The following is a 26904-nucleotide window of genomic DNA, read 5'->3' on the forward strand; positions in this document are numbered from 1 at the left end:
GTGAATAATTCACTAACGTCCCAATAAAAATATGACAATTTAAGGAAGATCCCATGGTCTTGTATTCTGGTACATGCGCAATAGTACACTGCTTAAAAGCAGAGGAAACGTGGAGGTGGCAAAGATGGGGACTGTGTTGGGAGGACATCAGGTAAGTATATTTCTCCCTCCATACTCTTGCCCCAGGAAACACCATATAAATGGACATGGTCGGATTTGAGGAGATAAGAGGAAATAAAAAAAAAACTCCAAGCACTTGGACTGTCTATTAAAATCTATTTTCTCCTGAAAATTTACAAGAAATTCAAATAATAGTGATAACCAAAAAGTCAACAGTGGTATTTCAGAACAGCACGTCGATCGATACACATGGTATCTTTCATGCATAACATGATGTAATCAAACTGTGACAATAAAATCTTGTCAAGGCCTCCTCAAATTGTTCATTCTGACTGAAAGCATGGTCCCTGAAATGTGTGCGATCACTGGCATCTGTAATATCTGCTGAGATTTTTTTTTTTTTTTTTTTTTTTTTTTTTAGGGGTTTTGTTAAATTTCAGCAGTAAATAATAACGTAGGCAAACATTTGAGTTTTCTTCTACTTTATAAAATATTTATAGAGAACTTTTATTAAAAGATATTTCCACTCCTGAGGTGCAGCGTTTTAAGTATATATTTCACTTCAAGGTCATAACAGGATCTAAATTCTTGCCAACTTGCACAATCATTGACAGCAAGGGAGACAAAGACAAGTTTGCATTGTTGAACTGTGTTCTTGTCAACCTCCTTTATCTAGTGTGATCAAGGACAATGTGCTTAGAGAATTTCAGCTAACTCACTGGCAAAGCCATAAATATTATGGAGCATCAAGACTAATGTCTTCAAGCTATCAACTTTACTACTTTCACAAACTTTCTCTGGAGAAATGGCATTTATTTTAAGCAACTAAAAGAAATGAAACATATACAAAAATGTCCACATTTAAAATAAAAAATATATATATATTTTTTTAAATAGCACTAATTTAGGCATACATAAATGCATACAGCTGAAGAACATATGAAGACATATTTAGACTGTAAGCTCATTTGAGCAGGGTCCTCTCTTCAACCCACCGTTCCTGTAAGTTTTCTTGTAATTGTCCTATTTATAGTTAAACCCCCCTCATGATATTGTATAGCGCCACGGAATCTGTTGGCGCTACATAAATGGCGATAATATTTGGATTGTAGATTCAATAGTAGGTGGGTTCCCTTCTACCTTTCTTGGCAGTCTAATCACTTCCTATGAATTTCAGTATCACCTATATGCTAATGACACGGATTTAAAAGACCACGAAAAGGCACCCCAGACCACTTCATTTCAATAAAGATGTGTGGGTGCAGCATCCCTTTATTTTTTAACCCTACAACCTAAAACATTGCCGTTGAGTAGATGCAGCGATGTTATGATTGCAGAATTAAAGAGGCTGCCTTCCCGACAGCCCCTAAAGGCACTTCTGTGTTTAAGGGACACTATACGCACCCAGATCAGACCATTTCATCTAAAAGAAGTTGTGTGGATGCCATGGTCTTCTATAGCTGAAAACATGTATACTGCAGATAGGCAATGTAGAAGATATTTTGTATAATAAAATAATACGAATACGTATTTTATACATTTGTTTTTAATTTGGTCTTTCTGCTATATTTATGGAAATTTGTGTAGTGATAAATATCAATAAAATATTTAAATATTTTTTAAAGCATAGCATGAGAAGTTTGCAGATCGTATTTTTTAAATTTTGTGAAAAAAAAATAATTGATGTTCATGTTTAAAATACTTCTATCTACTGTGGCATAGAGTGAAATAATCCTATATATTAAGATTTTAGAATGTTAAACTAATCTCAGAAGAAAAACACCAAAACTATACTTAAATCCTCAGCACAAGTCTAAGCAGCAAGAGTTAAATAGCTTACCGTAAATTAAAATACTACACCTCTTGACCATGTCTGTATGCCTTAAATATAGAGTTACGGCCACATGCTGTGCAGCTATTTGTGCTAATGAGCAAATGCGCCTAACAAAGTTGCCCATGTGTTCCAGAATCGCCCCCCTCTCCCTTTTTTCAAATGCACATAGCTGGTATTCCTACTGCTGCCACAATTGTCCTAATTTTTGTCAGATGTGCTACAATATAAGAATAATTTCAATAATAAACTTCTCAGGACTTTTTAGTTTAGTTTCCGTATCCCTATATTTCGCAGATATAGTTTTGCGAGGTCTAAAAACCATGTAAAGGACATTTAAAGTATCAAAATCCCTACATCTCAAAGGGAATCTCTGGGCACCATAACACCATCATAATTGGTGTCAGGAGATCCCTGGCGCTGACTTATCTTTAGGGATTTAACCCAAAAGTCTTCTCTCCAGCACCGTTTAGTTCTGTCCCTTTCCTTCTGCTGTTTAAAGATTCTTAAAACAGAAAGCCTCACACAGGGGCGCTGCTGAAGCTCTAAGCCAGTAGCTCCGCATTCACAAAATGGCTTGATAAACATACTTTTCTCAAGCTGTTTTTATGAAATAGAGCGCTACGGTTAGGCTTCGAACAACGGTCAGCACTGCCTTTGTGGGGTTATTTTCCCCATGTTGCCTCAAAGATATCGATGTTAATGGTATCTTACCTTCCTCTGGCAGAACTCAACACTCCGCACTGCCGAGGTCAACTACTTGGGTTCAGATACAACCAGCTTGTACAATTCACCAAAAATATACATAGATCTGAGTCAACCAACTCCTCTGGCACACATACTATCTCCCTACTGTACAGAATCCTGATTTCCCAAACAGAGGGGCAACAGTTCCCATATTTCATCAAATATTGGGAGAGAGATCTGGGACAAACCTAACCACAGAACAATAGACAGCGACCTATTGTTAAATGGTAAATCTTCAATTCGTACCAGGAATCTGTATACAAAATTATTTCCCACTGGTATAAAACTCCGGAGAAATGAGCTACCACAATATCAAACTGCGACCCAGAGTGCTGGAGATGTGCAGAGCAGTTGGGCTCTTTGTCCAAAATGTGGTGGTCATGCCCACTCATTCAACCCTTATGGAAGGAGAGACACCGGGTCCTAACTGCTCTAACTAATGTCCAATGGATTTTTCCTTCGGAAGTATACATTCTGTACCTCACCTCTATCCTACACGCAAGATATGAGGAAATAGTGCTACCACACTTGGCTCACACATTTTTAGAGTCAGACAGCAATGCCAATGATTAGGGATTGAATGTCTAGGGTGGATAAGATTAGAGTGATCGAGGAATTTCTTGGTTGTATAGGGAGAGGTATTAGCAGTAGAAAGAGGGAAGTGCTCATGCCATTGTACAGAACACTGGTGAGACCTCACTTGGAGTATTGTACGCAGTACTGGAGACCGTATCTCCAGAAGGATATTGATACTTTAGAGAGAGGTCAGAGAAGGGATACTAAAGTGGTTCATGGATTGCAGGATAAAACTTACAAGGAAAGGTTAAAGGATCCTAAGCTTGGAGCTTGACAGCAGAACGGAGCAGACGCCCTACTGCAGAGCTCCTGCAACACTGCACAGAATCTCAGAGATCACGCATTCGTGCCAGATGAGAAGTTGCCAGACTGCTACTGGACACTTCAATCTCCTGATCGATGCCCTTTTTATTTGACCCGGACACAAAACTGCGGAGCAACAAGGTAGGGGCCTACCTTCCCCATACCGCATCGGGTAGCGACCCATATAGCTTTCACGGAGAACGGGGGGAACCCCACTCAGGCTGAGACCTCGCAAAGGTCCCCACAAATGGGATGCAGGTTACAGAAACCCACAGTGCTGGCACCCACCAACACTAGGGACATTAGCGCCATGCTGCAACAACAGGGGCCCGCCAAGATGGCCGCCGGTCGACAGCCATTTGGGCAGACTAGATGGACAGAATGGTTCTTCTCTGCCGTCACTTTCTATGATTCTATGTTTCTACTGATCCACTCGGCCATGGACAGAGCAAGACATGTGCCAAGACATAAGCCAAGACATAAGTTACCCTAGACATACTTCACGCAGCCTGTATGCCAAACATATTATGGAACCCTAAGTAACATGTCTATAAATCTTACTGTTTTATTAATCCTGCTATTATTCATGAAACATTGTAGTGTTAGCTAGCATAATCTGCTACGAACCCTTATCTGCTAATTTATCGTTTACATAACTAAAAAGCCTGTGTTATTCTACTACTATAAAATCAAAACAAAAACTGTGCTGTTATTGCATGCCATATCACTGTTTACTTTTTACTAGCTTGTGCCTGCTGTTCTGGCAACACAAGCATGTCTGTTAACCAAAGCACTGCAAAAATAAAGATTGACACCAAAAAAAAACAAAAAAAAACAGTTTGACAATGTATCAAGTACTGAGTACTATAAAGTAGTATAGTAGCAGGTGTCCAGGAGCTAATTAAAAGAATAAGTGGTATCAATTAATAAAAGTAATGTGTTTTGCAGTTAATAAATATGATAGAAACATATCTGCAATGTCTAGTGTTGAAGATAACTATGGCATGGGTGTCCTAAACTCTGGAAAATGAAAACATCCCAGGGTAAATATCACCTCTTGCCAATTGATAGACTTCCAAATAGAGTGAAAGATACAGTAGTCAAATGTTAAAAATATGCCTCAAATAACAGACTACTAATATGCAAGTGCACTACTTGCTATAATCAAGCAAAACCAGTACCAAACACTGGTTGCTGTATGCAATATAAAAATATCGCCAAAAAACAACAGAGTATAATATCAAATTTATTCCAAATAATTTAAAAATAAAATTAAAATTGAGTCCATAAATATAATACCAGTCTATCAAAGGTATATAATGCAAAGTAACCTTGTTCTCAGGCAAGGATGGATGTAGATGATACTTGCGATGTTAACATCCAGATTCTGATCGCCGGTGAGGACGGCGTGCGTGCCACAGTGCGTTCCACCTCGAGCCTCACTTCGGGGGAACAGCGCTGCTGGTCAGAAGATGTTGCTGGGATGCCTGAGATCTATGTGATGCATACGATCTTTCCGCTGATACCTTGACTGGCTGTGACTCAGATTCGCTGTATACTGTCTGACGCGTTTCGTAGGGAACAGCCCTACTTCCTCAGAGTCGTGTTGAATGACATCCATATGGGAATGTTTAAATACCCCTCAGTTATTCAGTTAACTCATTGATGCTCATACCAAATTGATCACATTAAGTGGGAACATCTTTAGTGATATAGCATTGAAGATACCAGCGACGCTACCAGTCCCCTGTACATGACAGTGGTAGATCAAAAGTGCGACCACAACAATATAAAATCATATAGAGATGCTCTTGTCTCTCACCAATCCCCTGCGAGAATGTATCCACAGTACCACACACACAACGGATCGGTATACCGAAGAAAGTATGAGAACATGAATGACAGACATCATCAGAGAAACACTCAGAGGAGGACGGATTATACCTACCATCAAGAAAGAAGGTTACATCACAGAAGGTTTGAAAAATACATATAACAGTTACCACCAAAGAAACATACAGAATAATACGGAATATGACATCAAAACAGGTCAATTCCACAGACTGGAAGAATAAATGTTCCGGAATCATCACGTAATATGAATCACCAACACCAGTCCCCTGCTGGAACCAATCCTACTACTAAATCTATAGAATACACAAGGGGTGCAATCCCAGGACAGACAGCCTTTATCGATCTCCAATGCACCCATTGAAACCTCCCAAAGGAATGATTTTTTAGAGAAAAGGGGGAGAATACCCCCCAAAGAAATTTTCAATGGAAGATTTCAAGTCACCAGAAGTACGAAGAAAAAGAACGCTAAGAGATATAGAGGAAGGAATAGAAGAAGCAGAAGAACAATTGACACAGAAAAGGAAGAAATAAATATTTTTAATCTAGCAGAACTTTAAATATAGACGGAATATCACTCTTACGTAAAGGTTTGAAATTTGCACCGACTTCAAAGAACTCTAATTTTAATGCTTTTATCAATTTACACAAGTTTATACGGAAGGTATGTGTTAAGAAATTCTTTATGGATAAGGACTTCATAACACAAGAAGGAGAACAGGAGTATATACATACCGAACTACATTCCAGATCCACGTTTTATCCTCAGTATGTTAAAAATTATTCTATCAAGACATTTGAGAGAATGGTAGAAAAAGATTTTAGAACCAAGTTAACCAAGAAAATTACAAGGGATAATCTGAATAAAAAAGAAAGGAAGTCGTTAAGAGAACTCATGGATTCAGAGGACATCACTATCAAGCCAGCGGACAAGGGAGGTGGGGTAGTTGTCCTTGATACTAAAGACTACATTGAAGAGAATCTAAGATTACTAGGAGACACTTCCACCTATCAGATATTAGAAAAGGACCCAACTTCACAATTTATGGAAAGATTGAGAAGACTACTAGAATATGGTAAAGAAAGGGGAATTATAAATGAAAGAGAATTTAAATATATGGATGTGAGATTCCCAAGGGTACCGGTGTTCTATCACCTACCCAAAATACATAAAAAACTACAGAAACCACCTGGAAGACCAATCATCTCAGGTATTGGGTCCCTTATAGCCAACCTGTTGGAATATGTCGATCATTATCTACAAGGTCTAGTTGTGTGTCTCAAATCATATCTCAAAGACTCCACTCAACTTCTCAATCAGCTGTCAGATTTTAAATGGGAAGATGATATGTTTTTAGTCACAGCGGATGTGACCTCACTGTACACTGTCATCGAGCATCTGCAGGGTTGTGAAGCTATTCAATACTCCTTGGCAGTGTACTAGGTTTTAAAAAAAATGACCAAATAGATTTTTTAGTTTAATGTATTGCATTCATCTTAACGCACAACTATTTTTATTCAGAGGGTCACTTTTATCTATAAACAGAAGGCATCGCCATGGGAACACGTTTTGCGCCAAGTTACGCTAATCTTTTAATGGGCAAGTGGGAAGAGGAGTTTATTTGGGACCACTGCCCATTTGGCGCAAAACTGTTCCTGTGGCGGAGATATATTGATGACTTTTTTTATATATGGAAAGGCAACCAGGAATCTCTAGAGGAATTCAAAATCTACCTGAATAACAATCCGTATCATCTTAATTTTACTTTTGCACAATCTAAAGAGAAAATCGAATTTTTAGACAAGATAGATAGATGTATTGCACACAAAGACCTTCAAAAAGAATGTGGATTGCAATAGCTTCATCCCCTTCAATAGCCATCATAGAGCTATATGGTTGAAGAATATACCTCAAAATCAATTTAGAAGAATTATACGCAACTGTTCCAAATCTGAAACATGCAGAGAACAGATGGAGAAGATGAAGAAGAGGTTTATTCAGAAAGGATACCTTGCAACACTCCCAGAAGAAGCTCTGGAGAAAACCCTTACCATACCTAGAGAAGACACTTTACGGAAGAAAACCAGGCCAACACAACCATTAAACAATACTCCGGCATTCATTACCAAATATGGCAATCAGTCACAGACCATACAGAAAATACTCAGAAAGCATTGGGGGATATTGAGAAGTGATCCAACTTTAACACAAATTATTGAAGAAAAACCACAGATCAGTTTTACGAGAGCACCAAATTTAAAGTTAATGTTAGCTCCCACCATTAAAACTGAAAATGTTAGAGGAGAACAAAGGAACATAAGGGGCTTCTCAAGATGTCTAAAGTGTGTAGGTTGCAGGAATAATCCTACAGCAGAAACAACCTACACCAAATTCACATCACATCATGATTCAAAAGAATACAAGATTAGAGTGATATACCTCATCACATGTCCATGTCAGAAACAGTATGTTGGACAAACCAAAAGACCCCTGAGAATCCGAATTGCAGAACACATCCGCAACATTAGAAAAGGCCTGATGACCCATAATCTTTCAAAACATTTCAAAGACATACATGGAGCTAATCCAACAGGATTAACCTTTTTATCTATAGAGAAAGTGAACGTGCATTGGAGGGGAGGAAGTATAGATACAAATCTTGACCAAACTGAAGCTAAATGGATATTTTCTCTTAACACCCTAGTCCCCAATGGCCTAAATGTCAATTTTGAGTTACATGCAGTTTTATAGCATTCCTGTTTTTCCTTGCCTCTTTTTAAGATTAAGTCTTCTTTTAGTTTTTAAGTTTTTGAGTTCTTTAGACATATGTAGACAACTATATATTTTTAACATTATGATTCTTTTTATCCTTTTTTATACACCCCCCCCCCTATCCTGGAACGGATTTTATCTTATATAGTTATCTGCCATTTATTTTAGATACCTCCATCTCTAACGAAAAAAGGCAGTTTTACATCACCTATATCCCTATTTTCCATATTACTGCTATCTCTACTTTTCCAGCATTTTAGGCAGATTGCGGTTTCTTTTTTATTTTTATCTATTTCTTTATTTTCTTTATTTATGGAGACAATTTGTTTTTAATGGAATTCATATTTTCTTCATTTGTAACTTAATTTTTTTATTTTTAATTTGTAGTGTTTAATGTACTCACTTTTCATCTTAACAGTATATGCCTAGATTTTATTATTTTGTTTTATCTATATGTTGGGCATCCATTCACTTATTTAATCATTAACTATATTTGATCTATTAGACACCAGTATTCCACACTAATAGCGATAAGATAATTTTGGAGACACAATTCGTGCTGATCCAGCATAGTACTATATAATGACACGTTAGTGGTAATGTCTGAAATGTTTTTATTATGTTTCATCAAGTAAACGGTTAACTAACACCTCTGTTTTGTTTCAGAAAATTGGATACAGTCCGTACGTTTTTCGTTTTAATTATACAATTTATATTTGTATCTCTCGTACTATAATTACCGTATATACTCGAGTATAAGCCGAGTTTTTCAGCCCATTTTTTGGGCTGAAAAACCCCAACTCAGCTTATACTCGAGTCAGAGTCTGTATTATGACAATTTGCATTGCCATAAAACAGACTGGGGGGAGAAGGGGGCTGGCAGAGCTGTAACTTACCTGTTCTGCAGCTCCTGTCAGCTCTCTCCTCCTCCTCCGCGCCGTCCGTTCAGCACCTCGGTCAGCTCCCAGTGTAAATCTCGCGAGAGCCGCGGCTCTCGCGAGACTTACAGTGTGAGCTGATAGAAGGAGCTGCACGGACGGCGCAGAGAAGGAGGAAGCTGACAGGAGCTGCAGAACAGGTAAGTTACAGCTCTGCCAGCCCCCCTCTCCCCCCCACTGAACTGCCACTGGACCACCAGGGAAGGAGAGCCCCCCTCCCTGCCATGTATCAAGCAGGGAGGGGGGACGAAAAATAAATACAAATGTAAATAAAATAAGAAATAATAATAAATAATAATAATAATAATAATAATAAAAAAAATAATAATAAAAAAAAGGGGGTCTAAGGACCACTGTGGGAGGGGGGGGGGTATAAGGACCACTATGGGAGGGAGGGGGTGGGATAAGGACCACTATGGGAGGGAGGGGGGTATAAGGACCGCTATGGGAGGGAGGGGGTGGGATAAGGACCGCTATGGGAGGGAGGGGGGTATAAGGACCGCTATGGGAGGGAGGGGGGTATAAGGACCGCTATGGGAGGGAGGGGGGGATAAGGACCACTATGGGAGGGAGGGGGTGGGATAAGGACCACTATGGGAGGGAGGGGGGTATAAGGACCACTATGGGAGGGAGGGGGGTATAAGGACCACTATGGGAGGGAGGGGGGTATAAGGACCGCTATGGGAGGGAGGGGGGGATAAGGACCACTATGGGAGGGAGGGGGTGGGATAAGGACCACTATGGGAGGGAGGGGGGTATAAGGACCGCTATGGGAGGGAGGGGATAAGGACCACTATGGGAGGGGGGGGGGATAAGGACCACTATCGGAGGGAGGGGGTGGGATAAGGACCACTATGGGAGGGAGGGGGGTATAAGGACCACTATCGGAGGGAGGGGGTGGGATAAGGACCACTATGGGAGGGAGGGGGGGAGAAAAGGACCACTATGGGAGGGAGGGGGGGGATAAGGACCACTATGGGAGGGAGGGGGATAAGGACCACTATGGGAGGGAGGGGGATAAGGACCACTATGGGAGGGAGGGGGGGGGAGAAAAGGACCACTATGGGAGGGAGGGGGGATAAGGACCACTATGGGAGGGAGGGGGGATAAGGACCACTATGGGAGGGAGGGGGATAAGGACCACTATGGGAGGGAGGGGGGGATAAGGACCACTATGGGAGGGAGGGGGGATAAGGACCACTAGGGGAGGGGAGGGGGAAGTAAGGACCACTAGGGGAGGGGAGGGGGAAGTAAGGACCACTAGGGGAGGGGAGGGTAAGGACCACTGGGGGAGGGGGGTGAAGGAACACGGGGGTGGGGAGGTAAGGACCACTGAGGGAGGAGGAGGGGAGGTCAGGACATATGGGGGGGGGGGCAAATATCCTTGCACCGGCCCTGCACACACTGCACTCATACACACACACACACTGCACTCATACGCACACGCTGCACTCATTATACACACACTGTAAATAAATATTCAATTAATATATTTTTTTTAGGATCTAATTTTATTTAGAAATTTACCAGTAGCTGCTGCATTTCCCACCCTAGTCTTATACTCGAGTCAATAAGTTTTCCCAGTTTTTTTGGGAAAAATTAGGGGCCTCGGCTTATATTCGGGTCGGCTTATACGGTATGTGCCAATTATGGACAAGGGGATTGCATAACTATGGTTTAAGAATCAAAATAACAATTTTTAAAAAATAACTGTCTATTTAGATTTTTCAGTAATAGATTTGTCATATAACTAAGTCCGCAGAATGAATTAAATAATGAATTGTAATGGAGTTAGAGATCATACGAAGTTAAGATGAAATAACAGCATGCTTCTCTGATGATATTTCGATGAGAGGACCATAAACCGAGAACCATTATTCATATACATGGAAAATAATTCTTGAATAAATTTGAATATTTGTCGTATTAATAAGTGACAGTGTCTTGAAATAATGACAAGAATCAGATATTGTTTAAAGTTTATATTTTACTTCAAAAGTTTTAGAAAGTTTTTTACATTAAGTCTTTTATTGTATTAATTTCATATATTATCTTCATGTATCAACTTTCTGTAAATCATTTTATTATGTTAATCTGTAAGGTACCAGTTTGTATCAATTCGTCAATGCTATATCACTAAAGATGTTCCCACTTGATGTGATCAATTTGGTATGAGCATCAATGAGTTAACTGAATAACTGAGGGGTAAACATTCCCATATGGATGTCATTCAACACGTCTCTGAAGAAGTAGGGCTGTTCCCTACGAAACGCGTCAGACAGTATACAGCGAATCTACTGAGTCACAGCCAGTCAAGGTATCAGTGGAAAGATCGTATGCATCACATAGATCTCAGGCATCCCAGCAACATCTTCTGACCAGCAGCGCTGTTCCCCCGAAGTGAGGCTCGAGGTGGAACGCACTGTGGCACGCACGCCGTCCTCACCGGCGATCAGAATCTGGATGTTAACATCGCAAGTATCATCTACATCCATCCTTGCCTGAGAACAAGGTTACTTTGCATTATATACCTTTGATAGACTGGTATTATATTTATGGACTCAATTTTAATTTTATTTTTAAATTATTTGGAATAAATTTGATATTATACTCTGTTGTTTTTTGGCGATATTTTTATATTGCATACAGCAACCAGTGTTTGGTACTGGTTTTGCTTGATTATAGCAAGTAGTGCACTTGCATATTAGTAGTCTGTTATTTGAGGCATATTTTTAACATTTGACTACTGTATCTTTCACTCTATTTGGAAGTCTATCAATTGGCAAGAGGTGATATTTACCCTGGGATGTTTTCATTTTCCAGAGTTTAGGACACCCATGCCATAGTTATCTTCAACACTAGACATTGCAGATATGTTTCTATCATATTTATTAACTGCAAAACACATTACTTTTATTAATTGATACCACTTATTCTTTTAATTAGCTCCTGGACACCTGCTACTATACTATTTTATAGTACTCAGTACTCTATTTTGTTTTTATTATTCTTCCAGTGTTAGAGCTTCATTTTATATGGTCTTTTTCCCTCTTATCACTGTATATTCTATACGTAGATATCAGATTTCTATCCTATTGACAATGTATCGGTTTCTTCCCTGGGTGCATTGATTTCTTACAGCGGAAGAGCACCAGAGCACCACAACCACTACAGTAGGCTGTAGTGGTTATGGTGTTTAGAGTGTTTCTTTCATACACATTTAAAAGAAAATGAAGCACCAAATTGGGAAAGGGGGAGTAAAAAAAAAAAAAAGTTATTAGAGTTTTTAAATGTTTTATACAATACTACATTTAAATTACAGTTCCTCTTTAAAAGAATACTTCAGTCACCTTTAGCATGTAGTGACCAATTTTAATGTACTTGGCGTTTGCATGAAATGTTAGGTTTTCAAATGTTTTAACCCCTTAAGGACACACGACATGTGTGACATGTCATGATTCCCTTTTATTCCAGAAGTTTGGTCCTTAAGGGGTTAAACCAGACAAAAAGTTTTTGCATAGTCTTGGAGCTCCCACACTCCATATAGAAAAGCATCAAAATTATATCAGAAAGTTAAATAGTGAACGACACCAATTCACAGAATGTTAATTGGGGTTATTCACTAAACCAGAATTGCAAAATAATTAACTAAAACTGATAAACTGGAGAGATGGATCTAATTCGCCTTTTCTGGCATGTGAAAATCAATTCCCAACTTAGCAGGAAACCACAAAAGCACATCAAGACCCATTACAATACATGTTCAAGAAGTTTGGGCTACATTTCCGAAGATAGCAACGCAACATGAAAACATTCTCTGCTACCAAGAATCCATTTCACCTGACGTGACAGAACAGGAAAAATAGAAGTGTAGTGGTGCCTCTTTGTAATGCTGGCAACTTTGTTTCCACAATAGCACAAAACTCTTTTTTTCATTTTAAAATCTACTACAGGATTTTATTGCTTTAGGGGTCTAAACATGACCCCCAAAATACCAACTCCAACTCCGGTTTCGCATTTGCGCTGGATATCAATGATCATTGCGTATCAATGAGAGAATAAGTATACTATCAGAAGAGCATAGTAACCCCCTCCCCCCCACCCAAAAAAAATTATTATACACCATGTCCACCCAGTAAACCTTTTCAAATCATGTTAATGCATTACATTTAACCACATTCATCTATCACTAATACATCATCTTTAGACATGTTTAATTCTTCAGAAGCAATATACAAGAACTGGTTTATAGAATAGACTTTATTAATAATACCATACATGCACATCCTGAATATTTTTGTATTTTGAATATAATAACTTGTTTCAAATATATTTAAACTTTAGCTTGTTTTGTTTTATTGTATTCCAATTAAAACACTCCAATTTCATGCTCATCAAGATTAGGCACACAGTGAAAAAGCCACTACTACAGTCATACTGGATCAGCTTTGGAGGTTACAGGGCATGCATCACAAAGTATATACAAGGGTAAATGAGGATACTCTGACTTGAACGTTTTTTTTAAGCCAACTGTGTTGGAGTTTAACAAACTACCCTATTTAGAATCAAAAATGTACATGAGAAAACAAGCAGACCGGGTAAAGACAGGAGCAGTCATATGATGGAGACCAGAAGAACAGAGAGAATGACAAAGTGGATATGCAGATTGTCAATGTGAGCATGCAAAATGGTCACAAAGGTGACAGAAGTGCAAAAAAGCAAAGGGACATGAGAAAATGTAGGGTGGCAAAGTTGGGCAGAAAGCAGAGTGACAGGTGTGTCTTTTTTTTGCCAAAGGTGGGGCAACAAATGAGCTGAATAGAATTCCAATAGAAATACAGATGGGTTGAAAAAAGGGAACCACTGAATGCCAGGGGGGGGGGGGAGAAAAGGGAACCACAGAATGCCGGGGGGGGGGAGAAGAAAAGGGAACCACAGATTGCCAAGGGGGGAGAAGAAAAGGGAACCACAGATTGCCAGGGGGGAGAAGAAAATGGAACCACAGAATGCCAGGAGGGAGGAGAAAAGGGAACCACAGAATGCCAGGAGGGAGAAGAAAAGGGAACCACAGAATGCCGGGGGGGGGGGAGAAGAAAATGGAACCACAGAATGCCAGGGGGGGGAGAAGAAAATGGAACCACAGAATGCCAGGGGGGGGAGAAGAAAATGGAACCACAGAATGCCAGGGGGGGGGGGGGAGAAGAAAAAGGAACCACAGAATGCCAGGGGGGAGGAGAAGAAAAAGGAACCACAGAATGCCAGGGGGGAGAAGAAAAGGGAACCACAGAATGCCAGGGGGGGAGAAGAAAAGGGAACCACAGAATGCCAGGGGGAGAATAAAAGGGAACCACAGAATGCCAGGGGGTGGGGGTGGGGAAAGGGAACCACAGAATGCCAGGGGGATAAAATGGAACCACCGAATGCCAGGGGGGAGAAAATGGAACCACAGAATGCCAGGGGGGGGGAGAAGGAAATGGAACCACAGAATGCCAGGGGGGGAGAGAAGGAAATGGAACCACAGAATGCCAGGGGGGGAGAAGAAAATGGAACCACAGAATGCCAGGGGGGGGAGAAGAAAAAGGAACCACAGAATGCCAGGGGGGAGGAGAAGAAAAAGGAACCACAGAATGCCAGGGGGGGGAGAAGAAAAGGGAACCACAGAATGCCAGGGGGGGAGAAGAAAAGGGAACCACAGAATGCCAGGGGGAGAATAAAAGGGAACCACAGAATGCCAGGGGGGTGGGGGTGGGGAAAGGGAACCACAGAATGCCAGGGGGGAGAAAATGGAACCACAGAATGCCAGGGGGGAGAAAAGGGAACCACAGAATGCCAGGGGGGAGAAAAGGGAACCACAGAATGCCAGGGGGGAGAAAAGGGAACCACAGAATGCCAGGGGGGAGAAAAGGGAACCACAGAATGCCAGGGGGGAGAAAAGGGAACCACAGAATGCCAGGGGGGAGAAAAGGGAACCACAGAATGCCAGGGGGGAGAAAATGGAACCACAGAATGCCAGGGGGGAGAAAAGGGAACCACAGAATGCCAGGGGGGAGAAAAGGGAACCACAGAATGCCAGGGGGGAGAAAAGGGAACCACAGAATGCCAGGGGGAAGAAAAGGGAACCACAGAATGCCAGGGGGAAGAAAAGGGAACCACAGAATGACAGGGGGGAGAAAAGGGAACCACAGAATGCCAGGGCGGTGGGGGGTTGGGGAAAGGGAACCACAGAATGCCAGGGGGGAGAAAAGGGAACCACAGAATGCCAGGGGGGAGAAAAGGGAACCACAGAATGCCAGGGGGGAGAAAAGGGAACCACAGAATGCCAGGGGGGAGAAAAGGGAACCACAGAATGCCAGGGGGGAGAAAAGGGAACCACAGAATGCCAGGGGGGAGAAAAGGGAACCACAGAATGCCAGGGGGGAGAAAAGGGAACCACAGAATGCCAGGGGGGAGAAAAGGGAACCACAGAATGCCAGGGGGGAGAAAAGGGAACCACAGAATGCCAGGGGGGAGAAAAGGGAACCACAGAATGCCAGGGGGGAGAAAATGGAACCACAGAATGCCAGGGGGGAGAAAATGGAACCACAGAATGCCAGGGGGGAGAAAAGGGAACCACAGAATGCCAGGGGGAGAAAAGGGAACCACAGAATGCCAGGGGGGAGAAAAGGGAACCACAGAATGCCAGGGGGGAGAAAAGGGAACCACAGAATGCCAGGGGGGAGAAAAGGGAACCACAGAATGCCAGGGGGAAGAAAAGGGAACCACAGAATGCCAGGGGGAAGAAAAGGGAACCACAGAATGACAGGGGGGAGAAAAGGGAACCACAGAATGCCAGGGCGGTGGGGGGTTGGGGAAAGGGAACCACAGAATGCCAGGGGGGAGAAAAGGGAACCACAGAATGCCAGGGGGGAGAAAAGGGAACCACAGAATGCCAGGGGGGAGAAAAGGGAACCACAGAATGCCAGGGGGGAGAAAAGGGAACCACAGAATGCCAGGGGGGAGAAAAGGGAACCACAGAATGCCAGGGGGGAGAAAATGGAACCACAGAATGCCAGGGGGGAGAAAATGGAACCACAGAATGCCAGGGGGGAGAAAAGGGAACCACAGAATGCCAGGGGGAGAAAAGGGAACCACAGAATGCCAGGGGGGAGAAAAGGGAACCACAGAATGCCAGGGGGGAGAAAAGGGAACCACAGAATGCCAGGGGGGAGAAAAGGGAACCACAGAATGCCAGGGGGGAGAAAAGGGAACCACAGAATGCCAGGGGGAAGAAAAGGGAACCACAGAATGCCAGGGGGGTGGGGGGGTGGGGTGGGGAAAGGGAACCACAGAATGCCAGGGGGGAGAAAAGGGAACCACAGAATACCAGGGGGAAGAAAATGGAACCACAGAATGCCAGGGGGAAGAAAAGGGAACCACAGAATGCCAGGGGGAAGAAAAGGGAACCACAGAATGCCAGGGGGAAGAAAAGGGAACCACAGAATGCCAGGGGGAAGAAAAGGGAACCACAGAATGCCAGGGGGAAGAAAAGGGAACCACAGAATGCCAGGGGGAAGAAAAGGGAACCACAGAATGCCAGGGGGGGAGAAAGGGGAACCACAGAATGCCAGGGGGGGAGAAAAGGGAACCACAGAATGCCAGGGGGGGAGAAAAGGGAACCACAGAATGCCAGGGGGGGAGAAAAGGGAACCACAGAATGCCAGGGGGGGAGAAAAGGGAACCACAGAATGCCAGGGGGGGAGAAAAGGGAACCACAGAATGCCAGGGGGGGAGAAAAGGGAACCACAGAATGCCAGGGGGGGAGAAAAGGGAACCACAGAATGCCAGGGGGGGAGAAAAGGGAACCACAGAATGCCAGGGGGGGAGAAAAGGGAACCACAGAATGCCAGGGGGGGAGAAAAGGGAACCACAGAATGCCAGGGGGGGAGAAAAGGGAACCACAGAATGCCAGGGGGGGAGAAAAGGGAACCACAGAATGCCAGGGGGGGGAGAAAAGGGAACCACAGAATGCCAGGGGGGGGAGAAAAGGGAACCACAGAATGCCAGGGGGGGAGAAAAGGGAACCACAGAATGCCAGGGGGGGGAGAAAAGGGAACCACAGAATGCCAGGGGGGGAGAAAAGGGAACCACAGAATGCCAGGGGGGGAGAAAAGGGAACCACAGAATGCCAGGGGGGAGAAAAGGGAACCACAGAATGCCAGGGGGGGGAGAAAAGGGACCCACAGAATGCCAGGGGGGAGAAAAGGGAACCACAGAATGCCAGGGGGGGGAGAAAAGGGAACCACAGAATGCCAGGGGGGGAGAAAAGGGAACCACAGAATGCCAGGGGGGGAGAAAAGGGAACGACAGAATGCCGGGGGGGGGGGGGGAGGGAACCACAGAATGCCAGGGGGGGGGGGGGAGGGAACCACAGAATGCCAGGGGGGGGGGGAGGGAACCACAGAATGCCAGGGGGGGGGAGAAGAAAAGGGAACCACAGAATGCCAGGGGGAGAATAAAAGGGAACCACAGAATGCCAGGGGGGTGGGGGTGGGGAAAGGGAACCACAGAATGCCAGGGGGGAGAAAATGGAACCACAGAATGCCAGGGGGGAGAAAAGGGAACCACAGAATGCCAGGGGGGAGAAAAGGGAACCACAGAATGCCAGGGGGGAGAAAAGGGAACCACAGAATGCCAGGGGGGAGAAAAGGGAACCACAGAATGCCAGGGGGGAGAAAATGGAACCACAGAATGCCAGGGGGGAGAAAAGGGAACCACAGAATGCCAGGGGGAGAAAAGGGAACCACAGAATGCCAGGGGGGAGAAAAGGGAACCACAGAATGCCAGGGGGGAGAAAAGGGAACCACAGAATGCCAGGGGGGAGAAAAGGGAACCACAGAATGCCAGGGGGGAGAAAAGGGAACCACAGAATGCCAGGGGGGAGAAAAGGGAACCACAGAATGCCAGGGGGAAGAAAAGGGAACCACAGAATGCCAGGGGGGTGGGGGGGTGGGGTGGGGAAAGGGAACCACAGAATGCCAGGGGGGAGAAAAGGGAACCACAGAATACCAGGGGGAAGAAAATGGAACCACAGAATGCCAGGGGGAAGAAAAGGGAACCACAGAATGCCAGGGGGAAGAAAAGGGAACCACAGAATGCCAGGGGGAAGAAAAGGGAACCACAGAATGCCAGGGGGAAGAAAAGGGAACCACAGAATGCCAGGGGGAAGAAAAGGGAACCACAGAATGCCAGGGGGGGAGAAAAGGGAACCACAGAATGCCAGGGGGGGAGAAAAGGGAACCACAGAATGCCAGGGGGGGAGAAAAGGGAACCACAGAATGCCAGGGGGGGAGAAAAGGGAACCACAGAATGCCAGGGGGGGAGAAAAGGGAACCACAGAATGCCAGGGGGGGAGAAAAGGGAACCACAGAATGCCAGGGGGGGAGAAAAGGGAACCACAGAATGCCAGGGGGGGAGAAAAGGGAACCACAGAATGCCAGGGGGGGAGAAAAGGGAACCACAGAATGCCAGGGGGGGAGAAAAGGGAACCACAGAATGCCAGGGGGGGAGAAAAGGGAACCACAGAATGCCAGGGGGGGAGAAAAGGGAACCACAGAATGCCAGGGGGGGAGAAAAGGGAACCACAGAATGCCAGGGGGGGAGAAAAGGGAACCACAGAATGCCAGGGGGGGGAGAAAAGGGAACCACAGAATGCCAGGGGGGGGAGAAAAGGGAACCACAGAATGCCAGGGGGGGAGAAAAGGGAACCACAGAATGCCAGGGGGGGGAGAAAAGGGAACCACAGAATGCCAGGGGGGGAGAAAAGGGAACCACAGAATGCCAGGGGGGGAGAAAAGGGAACCACAGAATGCCAGGGGGGAGAAAAGGGAACCACAGAATGCCAGGGGGGGGAGAAAAGGGACCCACAGAATGCCAGGGGGGAGAAAAGGGAACCACAGAATGCCAGGGGGGGGAGAAAAGGGACCCACAGAATGCCAGGGGGGGAGAAAAGGGAACCACAGAATGCCAGGGGGGGAGAAAAGGGAACGACAGAATGCCGGGGGGGGGGGGGGAGGGAACCACAGAATGCCAGGGGGGGGGGGGGAGGGAACCACAGAATGCCAGGGGGGGGGGGAGGGAACCACAGAATGCCAGGGGGGGGGAGAAGAAAAGGGAACCACAGAATGCCAGGGGGAGAATAAAAGGGAACCACAGAATGCCAGGGGGGTGGGGGTGGGGAAAGGGAACCACAGAATGCCAGGGGGGAGAAAATGGAACCACAGAATGCCAGGGGGGAGAAAAGGGAACCACAGAATGCCAGGGGGGAGAAAAGGGAACCACAGAATGCCAGGGGGGAGAAAAGGGAACCACAGAATGCCAGGGGGGAGAAAAGGGAACCACAGAATGCCAGGGGGGAGAAAAGGGAACCACAGAATGCCAGGGGGGAGAAAAGGGAACCACAGAATGCCAGGGGGGAGAAAAGGGAACCACAGAATGCCAGGGGGGAGAAAATGGAACCACAGAATGCCAGGGGGGAGAAAAGGGAACCACAGAATGCCAGGGGGGAGAAAAGGGAACCACAGAATGCCAGGGGGGAGAAAAGGGAACCACAGAATGCCAGGGGGAAGAAAAGGGAACCACAGAATGCCAGGGGGAAGAAAAGGGAACCACAGAATGACAGGGGGGAGAAAAGGGAACCACAGAATGCCAGGGCGGTGGGGGGTTGGGGAAAGGGAACCACAGAATGCCAGGGGGGAGAAAAGGGAACCACAGAATGCCAGGGGGGAGAAAAGGGAACCACAGAATGCCAGGGGGGAGAAAAGGGAACCACAGAATGCCAGGGGGGAGAAAAGGGAACCACAGAATGCCAGGGGGGAGAAAAGGGAACCACAGAATGCCAGGGGGGAGAAAAGGGAACCACAGAATGCCAGGGGGGAGAAAAGGGAACCACAGAATGCCAGGGGGGAGAAAAGGGAACCACAGAATGCCAGGGGGGAGAAAATGGAACCACAGAATGCCAGGGGGGAGAAAAGGGAACCACAGAATGCCAGGGGGGAGAAAAGGGAACCACAGAATGCCAGGGGGGAGAAAAGGGAACCACAGAATGCCAGGGGGGAGAAAAGGGAACCACAGAATGCCAGGGGGGAGAAAAGGGAACCACAGAATGCCAGGGGGAAGAAAAGGGAACCACAGAATGCCAGGGGGAAGAAAAGGGAACCACAGAATGACAGGGGGGAGAAAAGGGAACCACAGAATGCCAGGGCGGTGGGGGGTTGGGGAAAGGGAACCACAGAATGCCAGGGGGGAGAAAAGGGAACCACAGAATGCCAGGGGGGAGAAAAGGGAACCACAGAATGCCAGGGGGGAGAAAAGGGAACCACAGAATGCCAGGGGGGAGAAAAGGGAACCACAGAATGCCAGGGGGGAGAAAAGGGAACCACAGAATGCCAGGGGGGAGAAAAGGGAACCACAGAATGCCAGGGGGGAGAAAAGGGAACCACAGAATGCCAGGGGGGAGAAAAGGGAACCACAGAATGCCAGGGGGGAGAAAAGGGAACCACAGAATGCCAGGGGGGAGAAAAGGGAACCACAGAATGCCAGGGGGAGAAAAGGGAACCACAGAATGCCAGGGGGGAGAAAAGGGAACCACAGAATGCCAGGGGGGAGAAAAGGGAACCACAGAATGCCAGGGGGGAGAAAAGGGAACCACAGAATGCCAGGGGGGAGAAAAGGGAACCACAGAATGCCAGGGGGAAGAAAAGGGAACCACAGAATGCCAGGGGGGTGGGGGGGTGGGGTGGGGAAAGGGAACCACAGAATGCCAGGGGGGAGAAAAGGGAACCACAGAATACCAGGGGGAAGAAAATGGAACCACAGAATGCCAGGGGGAAGAAAAGGGAACCACAGAATGCCAGGGGGAAGAAAAGGGAACCACAGAATGCCAGGGGGAAGAAAAGGGAACCACAGAATGCCAGGGGGAAGAAAAGGGAACCACAGAATGCCAGGGGGGGAGAAAAGGGAACCACAGAATGCCAGGGGGGGAGAAAAGGGAACCACAGAATGCCAGGGGGGGAGAAAAGGGAACCACAGAATGCCAGGGGGGGAGAAAAGGGAACCACAGAATGCCAGGGGGGGAGAAAAGGGAACCACAGAATGCCAGGGGGGGAGAAAAGGGAACCACAGAATGCCAGGGGGGGAGAAAAGGGAACCACAGAATGCCAGGGGGGGAGAAAAGGGAACCACAGAATGCCAGGGGGGGAGAAAAGGGAACCACAGAATGCCAGGGGGGGAGAAAAGGGAACCACAGAATGCCAGGGGGGGAGAAAAGGGAACCACAGAATGCCAGGGGGGGAGAAAAGGGAACCACAGAATGCCAGGGGGGGAGAAAAGGGAACCACAGAATGCCAGGGGGGGAGAAAAGGGAACCACAGAATGCCAGGGGGGGAGAAAAGGGAACCACAGAATGCCAGGGGGGGAGAAAAGGGAACCACAGAATGCCAGGGGGGGAGAAAAGGGAACCACAGAATGCCAGGGGGGGAGAAAAGGGAACCACAGAATGCCAGGGGGGGAGAAAAGGGAACCACAGAATGCCAGGGGGGGAGAAAAGGGAACCACAGAATGCCAGGGGGGGGAGAAAAGGGAACCACAGAATGCCAGGGGGGGGAGAAAAGGGAACCACAGAATGCCAGGGGGGGAGAAAAGGGAACCACAGAATGCCAGGGGGGGGAGAAAAGGGAACCACAGAATGCCAGGGGGGGAGAAAAGGGAACCACAGAATGCCAGGGGGGGAGAAAAGGGAACCACAGAATGCCAGGGGGGAGAAAAGGGAACCACAGAATGCCAGGGGGGGAGAAAAGGGACCCACAGAATGCCAGGGGGGAGAAAAGGGAACCACAGAATGCCAGGGGGGGGAGAAAAGGGAACCACAGAATGCCAGGGGGGGGAGAAAAGGGAACCACAGAATGCCAGGGGGGGAGAAAAGGGAACGACAGAATGCCGGGGGGGGGGGGGGAGGGAACCACAGAATGCCAGGGGGGGGGGGGAGGGAACCACAGAATGCCAGGGGGGGGGGGGGGAGGGAACCACAGAATGCCAGGGGGGGGGAGAAGAAAAGGGAACCACAGAATGCCAGGGGGGGGGAAGGGAACCACAGAATGCCAGGGGGGGGGGAGAAGAAAAGGGAACCACAGAATGCCAGGGGGGGGGAGAAGAAAAGGGAACCACAGAATGCCAGGGGGGAGAATGCCATGGGGAAAGAAACGAGAACCACAGAATGCCGGGGGGAAAGAAGAGGGTATCACAGAATTCCATGGGGTAAGAAAAGGGTATCACAGAATTCGAAGGGGAAAAAAGGGGGAATTACAGATTGCCAAGGGGTTATCAGAATGCCATGGGGAGGAAAGAGACTCACAGAGTGTCGCATTGGAAAGAAATTTGGTACAGAAGAGAAAAGTGGCACATATAACTCAGGGAGAATAGGGAGGGAGATGGGGAGAATATCAATAACAGAAAGCTTGGGAGAAGACATAAGAGGTTATGACAATAATAGGAAGGGCACTGGGGAGAGTGCCCAGAACAGGAGGTAATGACAATAATAGAAAAGGAGCTGGGGAGAGTGCCCATAATAAGAAGAAATATGACCATACTAAGAGCTAATGAAAATAATAGGAAGGGAGCTGGGGAGAGTGCCCATAATAAGAGGCAGTATGACATTAAAAGGATGTAATATAACAGATGTAATATGACATTAAAAGGATGTAATATAACAGATGTAATATGACATTAATAGGATGTAATATAACTATATATATATATATATATATATATATATATATAAATAAATGGTCAGAGGGCTCAGACCCGGTTACGATGGAGTATAAAGCCCCCCCATGGTCCCTCAGACCCGGTTATGATGGAGTATAAAGCCCCCCCATGGTCCCTCAGACCCGGTTATGATGGAGTATAAAGCCCCCCATGGTCCCTCAGGACAGGTTATGATGGAGTATAAAGCCCCCCATGGTCCCTCAGACCAGGTTATGATGGAGTATAAAGCCCCCCATGGTCCCTCAGACCAGGTTATGATGGAGTATAAAGCCCCCCATGGTCCCTCAGACCCGGTTATGATGGAGTATAAAGCCCCCCAGCCCGCTCTGACCTGCTGCGAAGTGGAGCGGGGTGGACTTCCTGCCGGCCATATCCTTGGCATTGACATTCCCTGGCTCCAGCAGCCGCCGCACCCGGGACACGTCCCCGTTCCTGCAGGCCTCGAACAGCTCCCGGAAGGCTCCGCTCACGGCGCTCAGGGGCCCCCCGGCGGGGTCCGGGCTCTCGGCGGGGCTGCTCCCGGAGGACAGGCTGTTGCTGGAGGAGGAGGACGAGGAGCTGCTGCCGGAGCTGGGGGCCGGAGCCGGGGGCAGGGCGGAGGATCCCGGGGACAGCAAGCCGGCGGCCTCCCCGGGCGGGGGGGAGAGCGGCCTGGGAGCGGAGCCGGGCGGGGGAGCCGCTTCCCCCTCGGGCTGGGAGTCCGGGCCTTGCCGGGAGAAGGGCAGCGGGGTGTCCGGGGGGCTGTGCGGGGGGGAGGCGGCTCTCCGGGAGGCCGGGGATAGCGGCGGGGAGGCCGGGGGTGGCGGGGAGGAGGCCCGGCCCGCGGGTGGTGGTTGCTGCTGGGGACGCCGTGACGCTGCCGCCGCCGCCATGTCAGTGTGCCCGCTCTGGCCGGACTATCCGCCGGACTCGGTACTCATTAGCGGGGATCCGGTGCGGGCAGCGGAACCGGGAACCGAGGGGCGGCCTGTGACGTCAAGCGGAAGGGGCGTGGCTGGTCGCAGGAAAAACAACAAAAACAGTTCGAGAGATGCTCGTGACTTGCTTAGGGCGGGGTTTATACTGGGGGCGTGTCTACGGGAGAGGTGGAGTCGAGCGTTGCTGGGAGTAGATATCGGTGGGCGTGGTCAGTGTGTATAGTCTGGTGCGACATGCTGCAAGTGTCTCAGTGCTTTATTATAGTTACTATAGTGACCATATTATTACAGGATTAATCACTAAACTGAGAATTCAACATTCATTTCAGGGTTACAGTACACTATAGTGTTAGGAATAAAATGCTGTATTTGTTACACTATAAGAAGTAGTAAGGGTAGTGGAGGGATAGGGGCTGTATGGGGGGTAATGGGTGTAGGGGGGTAATGGCTCTAGTGGAGGGATAGGGGTTGTAGGGGGTTAATGGCTCTAGTGGGGGTGTAGGGGGGGGTAATGACTCTAGTGGGGGATAGGGGTTGTAGGAGGGTAATGGCTCTAGTGGAGGGATAGGGGTTGTAGGGGGGTAATGGCTCTAGTGGAGGGATAGGGGTTGTAGGGGGGTAATGGCTCTAGTGGGGGATAGGGGTTGTAGGGGGGTAATGGCTCTAGTGGGGGTAAAGGGGTTGTAGGGGGGTAATGGCTCTAGTGGGGGATAGGGGTTGTAGGGGGGTAATGGCTCTAGTGGGGGATAGGGGTTGTAGGGCGTTAATGGCTCTAGTGGAGGGATAGGGGTTGTAGGGGGTGTAGGTGGGGTAATGGCTCTAGTGGTGGGATAGGGGTTGTAGGGGGTTAATGGCTCTAGTGGAGGGATAGGGGTTGTAAAGGGGTAATGGCTCTAGTGGGGGGATAGGGGTTGTAGGGGGGTAATGGCTCTAGTGGAGAGATAGGGGTTGTAGGGGGGTAATGGTTCTAGTGGGGGCTACGGGTTGTAGGGGGGTAATGGTTCTAGTGGGGGCTAGGGGTTGTAGGGGGGTAATGGTTCTAGTGGGGGCTAGGGGTTGTAGGGGGGTAATGGTTCTAGTGGGGGCTAGGGGTTGTAGGGGGTAATGGCTCTAGTGGGGGATAGGGGTTGTAGGTGGGGTAATGGCTCTAGTGGAGGGATAGAGGTTGTAGGGGGTAATGGCTCTAGTGGAGGGATAGGGGTTGTAGGTGTGGTAATGGCTCTAGTGGAGGGGTAGGGGTTGTAGGGGGGTAATGGCTCTAGTGGGGGGATAGGGGTTGTAGGGGGGTAATGGCTCTAGTGGAGGGATAGGCGTTGTAGGTGGGGTAATGGCTCTAGTGGAGGGGTAGGGGTTGTAGGGGGTAATGGCTCTAGTGGGGGATAGGAGTTGTAGGGGGGAATTGGCTCTAGTGGGGGGATAGGGGTTGTAGGGGGTAATGTCTCTAGTGGGGGGATAGAGGTTCAAGGGGGGTAATGGGTCTAGAGGGGGGTAGGGGTTGTAGTGGGAGGATGGACTGTAATGGATTGACAATGGCTATGGGGGGTAGTGACATTCTGCGGCTCTAGTGAGGGAGGGTAGTGGCTGTAGTTGGAGCATAGGGGACTGTAGTGTTGGTGAAAGAGGCTGTATTGGGAGGACTGGGACCAGTGAGATAACAACAGGGGGCTGCATCTTGTGGGCAAGTAGGGGGCACGCAGTGGCTAGGTGACTGGCAGGAGGTGGACACAAAGCACAGTGCTCCCCATCCTTCCAGTCACTGCATGTAGCGTGGCCCGAGCGGAAAGTGGTCTGACAGAAAGTGCTAACAAAGAGCAACGAACACTTCCTGTGAGACCAGGTACTGCAATCCCCTCAGCACATGGAGGTGAGCAGGTACAGGAGGGGAGGGGGAATGAACACATGGAGGACCTGGGGGTGGATGAGACATATGGAGAGGCTAGGAAGGGAGAATCTGACATATGGAGAAGCCGGGGGGATAAGACATATGGAGGATTTGAAGAGGTGGATAAGACACTTGGAAGGGCTTGGGGGGATGAGACACATGGAACTTGGAGGGGTAGAATGAGACATATTGAAGAGCTGGGAGGGGAGATTGAGAAACATGGAGGAAAGGAGGTGGGAGGATAAGACAAAATGAGGGTCTGGTGGGAACAATGAGACACATGGGAAGCTGGGGGGAGAATGAGACACATGGAGGGACTGGGAAGAAATGAGACATGGGGAGACAGGGCAATTTTCGTACCAGGGCACGGTGGTTTCTAGCTACACCTTTGACTGGGACTGCAATGTGGGGGTTAGAGGTTGTATTGGGAAGATAGTGGCTCTAGTGGGAGGACTGGGACTGTAGTGTAGGGGACAGAGGCTGAGGGGCTGCTTTAAAAAAAACATTTTGACTTGAACGCCCCAGCTGTGCATATACCTACAACAAGCAAACCTCCTCTCGTTTATTATTGTTTAGTTTTATTTGCTTTGATTGTTGTTGAATTCTATATTACTGTTGGCATGACAATTATCAGCTGAGTGCCTGTTGCCCATGGTTTCACTCCCAGCCTATGTCCTTACTACAAAAAGGGGCACAACTCCAGCCCACCCTTCTGTAATATTTAAACCACCGAGCGATCTCCTGTGGGGAACGGTGTAACGAGTATATACCCCTACACGCAGGATCCAGCCAAACAGAAGACAGCACAGAGGAGAGATACGTCTACCGGACCTTAGAGTGGCCGGACTCGACATAATAGGAGAAGACAGAGTCAGGAACGATCCGAGGTCAAGGGCACAAAGAGACAGCGTAAACGAAAACTAGCCGGGGTCTGGTACACAGGAATCAGCAAGCCGGCAAACAGTACAGACAAGGATAAAGCTAAAACGAAGTCAGAATACAAAGCCAAGGTCAAATACGGAGAAACACAACTGAACACAATAAGCACTAAAGGGAACTGTAGCAGAAACCACGATAGGGCAAGGAACTAAGGGAAAAGGGTGAGTATAAGTAGCCTTCAAACTAATGTGATTGGCTCCTGTCACTTCCACACCCCCAACAGGTAA

At 47.3% G+C, this 26904-nt stretch overlaps 1 protein-coding gene across 4 annotated transcripts in view; it reads right to left on the bottom strand.

Moving 5' to 3' along the window:
* Positions 1-23931, bottom strand: part of TNKS (tankyrase) — a 215470-nt gene extending 191539 nt beyond the window's left edge. For all 4 annotated transcript variants that reach the window (XM_063455837.1, XM_063455835.1, XM_063455836.1 and 1 more), the window contains exon 1: positions 23271-23931. In XM_063455837.1, coding sequence (XP_063311907.1) covers positions 23271-23811 — 541 coding nt within the window. In that variant the 5' untranslated portion in view covers positions 23812-23931. The remainder of the gene's footprint in view (positions 1-23270) is intronic.
* Positions 23932-26904: the final 2973 nt, after the last annotated feature.

Source organism: Pelobates fuscus, chromosome 5 (genome assembly GCF_036172605.1).
Source record: "Pelobates fuscus isolate aPelFus1 chromosome 5, aPelFus1.pri, whole genome shotgun sequence".
Taxonomy (NCBI): Eukaryota; Metazoa; Chordata; class Amphibia; order Anura; family Pelobatidae; genus Pelobates; species Pelobates fuscus.